This window comes from Poecilia reticulata, linkage group LG12, assembly GCF_000633615.1.
Source record: "Poecilia reticulata strain Guanapo linkage group LG12, Guppy_female_1.0+MT, whole genome shotgun sequence".
Classification (NCBI taxonomy): domain Eukaryota; kingdom Metazoa; phylum Chordata; class Actinopteri; order Cyprinodontiformes; family Poeciliidae; genus Poecilia; species Poecilia reticulata.
Genome location: NC_024342.1, coordinates 4,528,312 through 4,540,714, shown reverse-complemented (window position 1 = coordinate 4,540,714; position 12,403 = coordinate 4,528,312). Strand labels below are relative to the sequence as shown.

Sequence of the window (12,403 nt, the reverse complement as noted above, 5' to 3'; positions counted from 1 at the left end):
ATTATTTTTTCTCCCCTCAACAAATAGTAGTTTTTAAAAGTTCACCACATCATTCCCTCTCTCCCTCCCTGCCTCTGTCTCTCCTGTGTGTGCAGAAAAGCCCCGTGTTGTGCATCGGAGAGGAACAGCCCAAAAACTGCTTCACTGAGCTGCAGGTGCTGAAAGGACATTTTGACATCGTTCGATTTCTGGTGCAGATTGATGACTTCAGGTAAGCCGACCACAAACCCCCCCACCTCCCTCACCCTCCTTCCACTACCACCTTTTTCTCTAACCTCTCCACCCTTGGCTGGCCTCCATCCCTCTGTGATTGACAGGAGATCCTCACCTACTACAAACTTCCAGAGCATGACAAGAGGCCCATCATCACTAGATAGCGATTGTGCGCGCAGTAGACTTCTAATGCCGTCCGCGCACGCAGATAGAACGGCGCCGCCGGTCTCTCTTTGTGAAAATAAAAATACAACAAAAGGAAAAAAAACAAAAAGAAGCCAAGCAGCAGGCCGGCATGCTACACTGGGTCAGCATAAGTGGTCAGATGGGGATTTATAACGAAGCTAAGTAAGTGTGTATGTGTCAGGAGGTGGGGGTCGCTTTACGCCTGGACTCCTGCGGTAATAATCTCCTCCTCGGGGGCCTGAAGTCTTGCGGTCGGAGGTGGGGTGGGGGGCAAAGGCCAGAAAATTCCCTCCAGATTGCTTTTGAAAGTCCCAGAAATACATCCTCAACAGTTCCTCTCTTTTCATTTAATCTCTTGTTTCATCAGTTCATCCTGTGTTGATTTATTTATTTTTCTTTCTTTGAAAGAAAGACGGTTCAGGGTCAGAGGGCGAGTCGAGTCCATAAGTCCGACGTTCTGTTGGGTTTCCCGACTGAAGGTGGTGTGGAAACGATCCCCTTACGTGGAGCGGGCAGCCGAGGCGCACTGATCGCTTTTTTTTTATCTTCCAGGTTTGCTTCGGCGGGGGACGACGGCCTGGTGCTGGTGTGGAGCGTCGAGGTAACGACCCGCAGTCCCAATGCAGATACAAAATGCATCTTTATTTTTATTTTTTTTCAGCTAATGTCTTGTCAACATACATTAAGGTTTGCGGTTGAACCATAACCAAATGTGGAACAGCTGAAATGGTAATACTTCTCCAAGGCAGTGTGTCTTCATTGTTGTTTTTGTCTGATTTAGACAGGAGAGCGGCTGCAGGAGCTCAGAGGACACGCCCAGCAGATCACAGCCATCAGCACCTTCTCCTGCGGTGACGGCTTCACGTCGCTCATCACCGCCTCCTCAGACCGGAGCCTCAGTGTATCCTCCAGACCCGCACAGTCGCACAAAGCCTCCTTCACGTCGCCGTTGTTCATACTCCTTGACTCTGCTGTCAGTTGTGGGATCCTGACACAGGAAACAGAGTGCAGACCATTTCAGACCTGCAGTCTTCTGTGAAGGTACCAGGAAGAGATTCGATACAAGCGTTTGTTCTTAGCGGACGCGCCGCCGTGAAGTCCAAAAGTCACAACACGGAGAGCAAACTATCAACTACATGAGTTAAAGACAAACAGAAAACACAATAAATGGAGGGGAAAATCATTTCAACGAAACAAATGTCCAGTCTAATGGATTGTACGCTTTTATAAGTTAGTTATTTTTATTGTGACTTCCTTGTACTGACACTGGAAGTCAAATAACGCTTTTAAGGTTTGAGATGAACATCTGATCAACTTAATCTGTAATCGTTAAGTTTTTAGCCACCTGAGCAGCTGTGAAAATGTACTAGGGGGCAGTATGGGGCAGTAGGGGGCAGTGTTCTAAACAGATTTAGACCCTCTGGAAATCTTAGAGCTGCTCACTTTTGATAACTTGTCAGGCTTTAGCGAACCTCTCCACCCAGAGGGCGTAAATAACCGCGTCCGCGGTTAACAGAAAAGCTGCTTTTGCGTTTCAAGAAGAGTCGAGAGCCAAACTGAACTTAAAACAAACGGACCCCGGAACTGCTCGCTGATAATGGTGGAATCTGAAATTGACTCTTAATGAATTTTTCCGCAGCTATTATTTAAGGGTAAAACCTGTAATTGCCTCTTTTTTTTCTTGATTGCAGATGAAGGTTGATAGCATCATGTACAGGTTCATTATATTTCTCATCCATGAAGATGTTCTCTGTGCATCTTTGGGGTGTGTTTCCTGCTCTGATCATTCTCCCTCTGTGTGTGTTTGTGTGTGTGTGTATATGTGTGTGTCAGTGTTTGCTGGTGCTGGAGCGGCTGTCTGTGTGGCTCTCTGGCGGGGAAGAGTTGTGCGTTTGGGACAAAGACTTCCAGCTGCTGTGTCACAGACAAAAGCACAGCGACACCGGTGAGAGCAAACCAAACACAATTAAACAAAAGTAAAGCAGAGGAAACGTTGTCCGTTTTGTTGCACCAGCAACGGGTTGCCTGTGATGTTGCTGGTTGAGAGCACGCCGGTGAATGTTTTGGTGTTATTGCAGGAATTGCTGCTCTGGTGGAACTGCCGAAGAACTGTGTGGCAGTGGCTGTGGATAAAGAGATAGGTGACTGAAGGAGTTGGGTTATATCTGGTGACGAAGCGTTAAAGTTGCTGTGAATGATTGGGTCTCTCTTCCACACAGTGATCTACAGATTGACCCTGTCATCGGATTCATCTGTGCTGCTGGATGAAATCACGCGTTGTTCTGATCACCACGACCAGATCCGAGCTCTCATCAACGTCAACGGTCAGCTTGGTTGCAAAGGGAAAAAACCCCCTGCAAATATGCATTGAAGACGTACGGAAGCCAAGAGCGGTCGTATTCGGTTTTCTCAAGTTATGAAGTTAATTTTCTATTTTTTGGAGATAACGAGTTAACGTCTTGTTAAATTCGAGGTAATGAGTTATCTTCCGGTTTTCTCAAGGGGATTTAATTTTCTGATGGTTTTCTCAAGATAGCAAAGTAATTCACTGTTAATTTTTTGTTTTCTTGAAATAAGTTAATTTGACAATTTCTTGATACAAGTTAATTTCGCGATGGTCTTCTCGAGAAGACAGAGAGAACGTTAACCCGCTCCCGACTTCCGTAAAGCTGAAACGTTTCCTGTTTTGCTTTTGTGTTTTGAATAATTTTTATTTGGAGAATCTCTGGTTTCTTGCTCCCCCAGACGGGACTTTTGCCAGCGGTTCCCACGCGGGCGAGTTGATCTTGTGGGACTCTGCTAACTTTAGGAATGTGGCCTACGAGCACATCCTGTGGGAGGAGTCTCAGCCCAGCAGCCAGATGGAAATCAGACTGGCCACTCCCAAGCCCAGTGAGATGTCCATCCAGCACCTGACCTCCAATGGGAGGGTGAGAGCAGCAGTTACGGCAGTGTGCCATATTTCATGGAGGTGACGGTTTTCTTGAGAGAGAGGAAAGAAAAAAAAATCCAGTGTGCTTTTATTTTGTAGCTGATCCTGGCGGCGGTGGGCAGTGGGCTGTATGTGTACGACATTGTGACCAAAGCTGTGGTGGCCTACAGGAGGGCCGCACACGACTCCAATGTGCTGCACACCATGCTGCTGTCTGACGGGTACGAGGCTGCACCTTGTCTTTGTTCAATAGTTTATTCATTTAGTAATTACTGTTATTGATACTTGATTCGATTATTGCTCTGCAGCCAAATGAGTTGAATGAACAAATCTGAAGGCATTCCTGAAATCTAGACGGAGACTGAAAACACATCAACCATTACGCTGCTAAAATAAAGAGGATTTTTGTTTGGTTTAAAGTACAAGTATATTAGTTCCAGGGTTAGGGTTAGATAAAACCAACTTACAAGTATCATTTCAGCAATATATAGGAGCTTGTTTTAAGTCAGTAATTGTTTTATATACATTTAAAGAGTTAAAACGCACAGTTGTAACTCCACCCCTGAATTCCTCTAACTTTAAGTCAATTGTTTTTAATATTCGTCCTGACCTTTTATGTATTTTTTTAACAAACGATTCTCTCAGTTTGTTACTTTAATTTTGAACCACTTCTGTTTACACCTGGAAAAGAATTTATTATAGGCTGTGTACATAATGTTCATTATAGGCTCTACTAAATCATAAAATATTAAAGTATTTTGTAAGCATTTAAATGAACATAGCGTAACACACGTTTTGGCCACACGAGGGTGCTGCTGTTCTAAACCTGTTTCATTTGTAGCATCTTTGTGAAAATTAAGTTCAGTTTATTGGGATGTTTCTTCAATCAGTGACTAATATAGTGACAGGCACTTTCTTCTGTAAAAAGACCCAAACAGAAATATATGTACAGAAGATCTGAAAGTTCATATTCTCGTGGGATTTTCCTCACATTTGCTCATATCCATTCTTTTACTAAAACCACATTTTGCAGAGATTCTGAAAAGGATCCAAAGGGTCTCAGTTTACAATCAGACAGGAGAAAGAGGGGAAAAAATGTAGACAGACATCAATGTTGGGGGGGGGAATATGAGAACAAACTGAACTGTTTTCGATGGCTGTGTGTTTGATGGTGTGTGACACTTTCTGTTTCAGTGAGCTGATGTCGTGCTCTGAAGACGGCAGCGTGAGGATGTGGGAGATTCAAGATTTACCTTTGGCTGCTGAACCTGCGTCTGCAGGTCAACACACACACGCACGCACAGTTGTGTTTTCTGGTTTAAGCTATAGTCCTTAATTTTTTAGGGGGGACTAAATCACTTTTCAGATTTTCATTGCTTAAAAATGTGAGATTATGTCTAATTTTTCTCCATTTTCCATGGAGATGCTAAACTGTCACAAATTCCCCAAATGTTGAAATGTTTGCAGTATTGTTGCAAATAATCCTTTTTGTTTTTTAACAGGGTTCTTCGGTATGTGGACTTTTGGACGGTCGAGCAAACAGCTCGGTCCTCAGTCAAAGAAGGCCCTGGAAATCCCCAACCTGAGGACGCTGGAGCTGACTGGAGATCTGATTGGACACTCGGGAGCGGTCCAGGTACGTACCCGTGAGATTTTAGACATGACTAACGTTCCGTAGCACATTCTAGACGGCGCCGGTGTTCTTCAGCCGCCAACGCCAGACTTCTTCTTCCAGATGTTTCTGAGCTTCAGGGAGAAGGGCTTGGTGACGTGCTCGACGGACCACCTGCTGATTTTGTGGAAGGACGGGGAGAGGCAGTCCCGGCTGCGCAGCCAGGCGCTGTTCCAGAAGCTGGAGGAGAACGGAGGACTCTGAAAGCGAAAGCCTTTACTCAGGAGAGAAGGACGATGATCGTTGCCTCGCTCATCATATGACTGTAGACTGATGATTGCTGTTTACATTCATTGGTTGACTAGTTGTTTATTTTTTTATTGAGGAAAGTTCATTAGTTAAAGTGAATGAAATAAAAAATATTGCTTTTCTTTTCATCATTGTTTGAGATCCATAGAGCTGAATCGTGTTTGAGGTAAGAAACAAAAAATCCCTGCTGTGGTTCTATAAGAGGGAACAAAATTTCACGTTTTCCGTTTTCAGGGTGTCTATGCATCCTTAAAACATTTTAAATCCATGTTTCTAAATGTAAGGCATTAAGATGTCTTTAATTCATAAAAATGTAAGTTGGTCTTAATAAAGATAGGAGTCAGATCTTAAATTTTGTTGCAGCAGGACTATTTAATCTCATGTAGTTTTCTGTCAGCCAAAAGCTTGAGTCGGGCGCAGACATCTTAACTACGTTATTACTCCAGGCAAAAAACGTTGAAGCTAAAACTTTTGTGTGGCGTTGAGAGACTCATATGCAGTGAGAAGCCACTGACGAGACTCGCAAACGGAGCCCAGAAATATCACAATTTATGCTGAACATGATTATACTACAGGACGATCTCATCCTCCTTTTAATTCTTAAATTTAATTCAAAGTGGCATTTAAAAAAGTCTTCAGTTCAAGTGCGGATAGCCTGTTCTTAAACCCAGTGTTAAAAACAGGCAGCCTTTAAATGAAGATTAAATGAATCTTCATTCACTATTAAATGAATCTTTTTTTTTCTTTACAGCTTATACTGGTGAAAGTTATGGAGGCAGCTGCCAGAATCTTCCTAAGTTGTTCTGTCTTAATTAATTGCACCAATCAGTGCCAAACAAAGCTCACATTTTAAATGTCACGCATTGTAAATGTGATATTGCACGTTTATTTATTCATGAAATAAATCATATTTCTCAAACTAATGGGATATTGTTTTTTTTCCATGTAGCTACGCAGAAAGTTTAGTTTTTCTGTTTACATGTGATGATGTAAATATATTTTCCATTTTTACCCGGATCTGCTCTGGTGCTGCTTCTATACCTCTAAACCAGTGGTGTCAAAACTATGGCTGCAGGGTCATTTGCAACTCTTGGGATTATTTTATGCAGACTCCAGGTAAAGATCTTCACATCATCTGTGAAACATGGATGAAGGTGCTGTGGTTTGGCGATACCTCCTGGCTAGCTCGCCATAATGAATCCACTATGAATTCTCCCATGAGTCAGATTGTGGTGGTGAAAAATGTGAGACCATCTATAACAAAATGCCACCTGAGGCAGGACTGGACACCAGTCCTGCTTTCACATATTTTGCTTAGAGAATGAAGCAATGTTGAACATGGAGGTTAACTGGTAAATAAAACTTTTACCAGACGTAAACTAAAAGCGTAGACATCTGCGTTGGTGACAGTGATGTAGCCACTTCATAGTTAAATAATGCTTTATTCATCTCTCACAATACTTTTATTTTGTTTGACAGAAATGTCAAAAATAAGACATAACGTGGCGAGAGAAAAATACACGTAGCTTTGAAAACAATCAGACATGGCAGAATTTAGGAAGCTGGAGCGTAAAACATAAAACTATTATGCAAGAGGCAGTAAAATCTTTAAAAACACACAGTACAGTTGTCATGGGCAATAATAACAATGTTAATAATAATTTTCACAAAAATAGATTTTTCTCAACTCTACATATATATATCTCTCTGATGACAATTTCGTCTATAAATGGTGCAAAGCTCAGGGTTGGCACGGCCGTCACTGAAGGCGAAGCTGTCTGTGGTTCTGCCGGGCTAAAAGACAGAATGCATGTTGCATTCAAGTAGCGGCTGCTGCTCAGCGGAAAAGGCATGACTGTGTGAAGTGTGAATATTAAATATTTTAAATCTGTCTCTCTCTCTAAAATTTCTAGTTACAGGATAGCAAAAATGTTCTCACATGACCGTGAAATAATCTGAGCTGGAACCGTGTTTCAGCTCTCTGTATTTCTGTACACGACGAGCCGAAATGTGAATAACAGGGGAGCACTGACTGCAGCTTTCTGGTCGTTCAACGATCCTTCATAGCCTGACCTGCCGATTCCAATTTTCACCAATTAATTTTGTCTGAAAAGTCACTTAATATAGCAACAAAGTCGCTAAGTTGGCAAACTGACCTGATAGATAAGATAAGAATTTTGCACTTGCACCCCTTACTAAATAAGAAGAAACATTAAAAGCGAAGCAAGGCAAATGCTGAGTATTTACATGAACAGCAGACGCATCAGGTAGTTTTACAGTGTGGCACAAGCAAAGCACAACCAAACAGCGACACACGACAGGATTAAGGCGTTTTTGTAAGGAAGTGATCATCCGTAAAGTGACAATAAATACAGCGATGTTAGACGAAGTTGTGTGAGTCTGTGTGTGTTTTTTTAAAGGTATTTGACACTATGAGCAAAACGAACAACAAAATGCAACCTTTTAATGTAAAACCCAGGACCGCTGTGACGGGACGACTGAAGACCGCGAAACAACGTCGCAGATGTGTTTTCTTTTATCCTAAAAATCACCGACGACACTTATGGCTTTTCTTGTGATTCACTTTGTATAGAAAGGAGGAGCCATTACTATGACTATGCTGTAGTGTGTGAGGAGAAAAGGGAGATGTAAGGCACCTATGAGGGAATCTCTGTGCCTTTGGTTGATTCTGCAGTGTGTAGCTGCAGCTCAGAGGATCACCAATAATATCCTCCTGCTGGCTGCTTTTGTGGTTGCCATACTTTTTCAACTAAAAGTGACCAAAAAATTTGTGTATCTGTAAAAAAAAAAAAATCATATATGAATAAATGTACAATTACAGAAGAAGTGATTTCTTGCTCACATTTAACTGCTTGTTTGATGTGCAAATCTTTGTTATGTCCACCAGAGGGCATACTACCATATCTGTGATTTGATCAGGTTTTCTTTCTTTTTTTGTCTTTTTATTTAAAAAAAACTCAACTGAATTGTCATTGGTCGTGTTTATGGCTTCAGAGATCTTACTGGATAACAACTAATGGGTCAGACTGAGTCACATTTGTTTATAAAGATGTGTGACAAATCAGAAGATAAATGGCTGAATGTTCTCAGTGTAACAACTGAATTTGCTCTGTGAGGACAATTTCTTCCCCAAACTACTAAAATAAAAGTTTTATCCACATAAAATTTGCGCTGAGATGCTCACAGTTCATTTCTACAGTTTGTGTCGCAAAGCTAAAAGTTCGACATTTACCCCAGTACAGTGCATTCTGTTCGGTAAAAGCATCTCCATCGTCCACATCGGCTGCTTTCACACACATTAAAGACGGGAAAGAAGCTAAAGCTGCAGATTCGATTTTTTTTTTTTTCAGGCTACATGATCTTAAAACGTCCGCAGCACACAGAACAGCCCTTGGTTGTCAGGTTTTATCTATGAGGCTGAACTATCGGCGCACCCTGCCGTCTCCAGAGATCTGTTCTTGGAATCTTTCCTACAACACTTTTCCTGCTCAGGGCTACTGGGGTTGCTTACAGTTTGGTCCCACACACATGTTTTTTTGTTTTGTTTTGTTGTTGTTTTTTAGATATTAAGGATGAATAATTCCAGCTGAGCACCTTCACAAGTCTGTATCAGAAGTTTTAGAGATGCAAACTCACATCTACAAAGAAGCCCAATCGCTAGAGATGCTCACCTTTCGGCCAAGCGCCTCTTGCTCTCGTCGCTCTTTTGCAACCACACTCAGAGATAAAATGACAGGGTTTAAAGAAAAAATAAAAAACATTTTTTTTTTTTTGCAAAGAGCAAAACGGAGCTCAAAATTCAAATGTCTTGATTTGCTAAAGTGCAGATTTTCGGCGTGTTACACTGTTTGGTACGGATTGTCGGGTAAGCCGTGAGGCCCATGCATTTTCAAAGAGGCGCCAGAACAAAATGGCGGATGACAGTCATTCGGGCTATCAGGTAAAAACTTGTTTTTTTCTTTTCCCATGGCGGTGGAACACCGTGTTCAGTAGGAAGGATAAAAGTGTCCGGGATTGAAGACGAGATCAGCGCCACAGTGCTCATCAGTCAGCGACCTCGTTCCTTTTAGTCAGGAAATTGGCCTCGTTTCCTCGCCGTATGCGCTACTTTAGCGCTGCGGCTGAAATGACTAACTGTTTTAGAGAGGAGAGCAGGAGAGCAGGAGAGCAGGAGAGCAGGAGAGCAGGAGAGCAGGAGATCAGGAGAGCAGGAGATCAGGAGATCAGGAGGGCGGCGGAGGACGCAGGCTCTTGCACTTCATGTCGTCCAGGTTCTTCCAGTACTTGTAGTTCTCGGACAAATGCTCCATCAGGTTGGGGAGACTGGCAAAGGCTGCAGCACACAAAGCAGGAGTTGGTAAAATATTCACCAAAACATATTGACACAGGTGTACCATTTGGTGCATTTAAAAGGTAGTTTAAACTTACTAAACACCAGCTAAATATATTTTAATCAACACACTCTCCCTTTCTCTCAAACTACACAATGCAGATGCTCTGTCTGCACTGATGAAGATTTTCTCTGTTCACCTGCTCGAAATATCTCCAGCTGACAACCATATAATCTACTTTTCAAAGAATTTGGCTAATAACTCAACACCAATCACAGTTAGTTCGCCTTACTCCAACTGCAGTCCGCTTGCCTAGAAAGTCCAGTTCGGTTGGGGAGGTGAATGCGCAATCCAACTCGCCTGATGTGGACAAAACCCTCAGTTTGGCTGAAATCTGGTGCGGTACCAATGCATATGTGAATGCCAAGTGAACTGGAGACCGCTTTTGAGGCAGGTAGCAGACCTCGCTCCTGGCCAAAAACAACCAATCAGAGCCAGGAGGAGGGTTTTAGTGCTGTTAATCAACCTCATGTCCTCACTGCTAAATGGTGGAGAAATAACTTACAGTTACAGAAGACAGTTTGTCTGCCGTCATTAGTGGCTATGCTAATTAGCCTTAGCATTCACCACAAACTACACCAATGGAGGAAAGCTGTAGCAGTAGCAGAGAGCAAAGGAAGAGGGAAAGGGGGATAAAACGTGCCACGTGAAATTGTGATTGGCAGCGCTAAGACCCGCCACTTGCCTCTGATTGGTTGTTTCTAGTTAGCACTGGGAGAAGGAAGAGGAGCTGGACTTTTTCACGGTTTATCTGTGTCACACCATGCTGCCACACCATCGTTTCAACAAGCAAGTAAAAAAAAACAACAAAAAAAAACATTGTTTATAAAAGCTACATACTGCAGCTTTGAGGGATGAGTCAGTACTTCTAGGCTTCTGGTGTCACCAGTGGATATGTGGTTAACTAAAATGTGACCCAGGTCTGTGACTTTGCTCTCATTTCACACAGATTTTATGTACTACACATCCAACAAAAAATGTTTCTAAAAGGATTAGATGATAACACTTAACTACAAATACCCTTGCTGGTCTGAAATGGCTCATGCGTGGTGGCTAACGTGATGTGCGTCCCACAGTTAGGGGCTGACGGGCTCAGAGGTGTCTGTGTCTCTCCCCCCTTTCGCTCCACTGTGTGTACGTTCCCAGTGCTCTCTCGCTCGCTTGTTTACATCCTGGCTTCCGGCTCACTGATGGCCCGCGCTGCATCTGTGACCCCTGACATGAACCGACAGCGACCCCGGTGGGTCGTATGCGCCTTGTGTTTATGTGTGAACCGGATTCCCCGCAACCCAGTTAGAACTTTCCCAACTACCCCCCAACTCACCCCCATCCTGTGACACTCTCCCAGTTTCTCCCACTAGCATTAGAAGTCTTTCCGTGACATCAGAGCCGCGCTGACAGTAAACAGCTTTCCTCTCGGGGTTCGTAGGAACAGGGAACTTTAGTAGGAATAAGGAGCTAATATAAGGAATCTATTTCCTTTCTAATTCTTTTTAGCGCTGACGGGTTGGTTTCAGTCATTCTGTCTGGACTGTAGTTCGGAGGTCGAGCTCAGACGAGTTCTGTTTCCATTAAAATATGACTTCAAATTTCTTTTTGTTTCACCATAAAGCCATCCAAATTTAAATAGCGCAAAGTTTAGCGCAAAATCCATCTGCCGGAAAAGAGTTTAGTTTTTCCCTGGTTAAATAAATGACATGTTAAACTAAATTCAGCTATTGAAAAGTAGCATCAATTTAGGGGAAAAAAATCATTTACACTTTATTAAAAATAACATGTTGGAAATTACTTCTACCTTTCTCAATAATCACTGGACAGTCTTTTTATGCCAGTAAAACAAATGCTACTTGTTGATATGTTTGTCCAGCTTTTCCATGTTTCCACTGGTATTCTGTTCATTTGCCCTTGGAGATTAAAAATAGCGTCACCTTAAAGGAAAGTTAAAGAGTAGCTGCTTTAGAAGCCACATTTATCTCAGTTTTTTTTTTTTTTTTTACATTTTAAACATTTCCAAACAGCAAATATTTTAGTAAAAGGGAGATTTTTGGTGAGAACTTGCCTCATTCAGCTAAAATGGACTGGCAGCCCATAGCAACAGGTGGGAGAGGGAAAGTGTTTCTCTACTAAAAAAAAATGTAATTGTTTTAAACTTTGACACCTTAAACCAGTCCATGAGCAGAATCAGTTCTTATTTCATAGTAAATCTGCTAAACATTTGCTGGAGGCAGCGCGGCCATAATAGGAGCATCAAGAGGAAAACAAGAACAAAGCGTTTTTAAACGCATGAGAATGGAACCGATGGTCTTCGGGGAAACAGCTGGAACATGTGAGGAAGAGCCATGAAGCTGATTTTCTCCAGAACAGGGAGAACTTTATTTCTTGGAAAGCTGTTGCATTGATCTGACTTTCAGTTTTTAGGAACACAGAGGCCTGTTTTAATAAATAAACTCCCTATGTATGTAAAAATACATTTAATAAAATACCCACAGCGGTGCGGGAAATGTTGCTCTTACCGTCCCAGGCGTCAAACATATCTGTGATGAAGTAGTCTATGAAGGAGATCTGAGATTTGGGCACACTGCAGGTGTTTCTGTCAAACACGGGCATCACCACGGGCAGCCCTTGTCGCTTCTCCTCATCCGTCTGCGAGCAAAGACAAAAAACAATTCAGTCGCTTCAAAGTAAAACAACCAAAGTGGTGACGAGGAACAAAAGGCTGTCTCCCTTTCACCCCCGCCC

The 12,403-nt window shown here is 42.5% G+C and overlaps 2 protein-coding genes across 7 annotated transcripts in view; one reads left to right on the top strand and one right to left on the bottom strand.

The window, feature by feature from the left end:
- The window catches only part of wdr41 (WD repeat domain 41), a 10,710-nt gene extending 4,535 nt beyond the window's left edge, over nucleotides 1–6,175 (top strand). The window contains exons 2-13 of the mRNA XM_008423409.2: nucleotides 96–211; nucleotides 952–1,000; nucleotides 1,181–1,300; nucleotides 1,378–1,440; nucleotides 2,233–2,344; nucleotides 2,478–2,540; nucleotides 2,619–2,723; nucleotides 3,145–3,329; nucleotides 3,431–3,552; nucleotides 4,526–4,611; nucleotides 4,834–4,967; nucleotides 5,067–6,175. Of these exons, the coding sequence (XP_008421631.1) occupies nucleotides 96–211; nucleotides 952–1,000; nucleotides 1,181–1,300; nucleotides 1,378–1,440; nucleotides 2,233–2,344; nucleotides 2,478–2,540; nucleotides 2,619–2,723; nucleotides 3,145–3,329; nucleotides 3,431–3,552; nucleotides 4,526–4,611; nucleotides 4,834–4,967; nucleotides 5,067–5,207 (1,296 nt within the window). The 3' untranslated portion in view covers nucleotides 5,208–6,175. The remainder of the gene's footprint in view (nucleotides 1–95; nucleotides 212–951; nucleotides 1,001–1,180; nucleotides 1,301–1,377; nucleotides 1,441–2,232; nucleotides 2,345–2,477; nucleotides 2,541–2,618; nucleotides 2,724–3,144; nucleotides 3,330–3,430; nucleotides 3,553–4,525; nucleotides 4,612–4,833; nucleotides 4,968–5,066) is intronic.
- Nucleotides 6,176–6,674: 499 nt separating this feature from the next.
- Nucleotides 6,675–12,403, bottom strand: part of pde8b (phosphodiesterase 8B) — a 51,368-nt gene continuing 45,639 nt past the window's right edge. For 4 of the 6 annotated variants that reach the window (XM_017307943.1, XM_017307940.1, XM_008423404.2 and 1 more), the window contains exons 21-22: nucleotides 12,178–12,307; nucleotides 6,675–9,606 (exon numbers count right to left, since the gene is read on the bottom strand). In XM_017307943.1, the coding sequence (XP_017163432.1) occupies nucleotides 9,497–9,606; nucleotides 12,178–12,307 (240 nt within the window). In that variant the 3' untranslated portion in view covers nucleotides 6,675–9,496. The remainder of the gene's footprint in view (nucleotides 9,607–12,177; nucleotides 12,308–12,403) is intronic. The other 2 variants (XM_017307941.1, XM_017307942.1) reach the window with 2 other exon arrangements.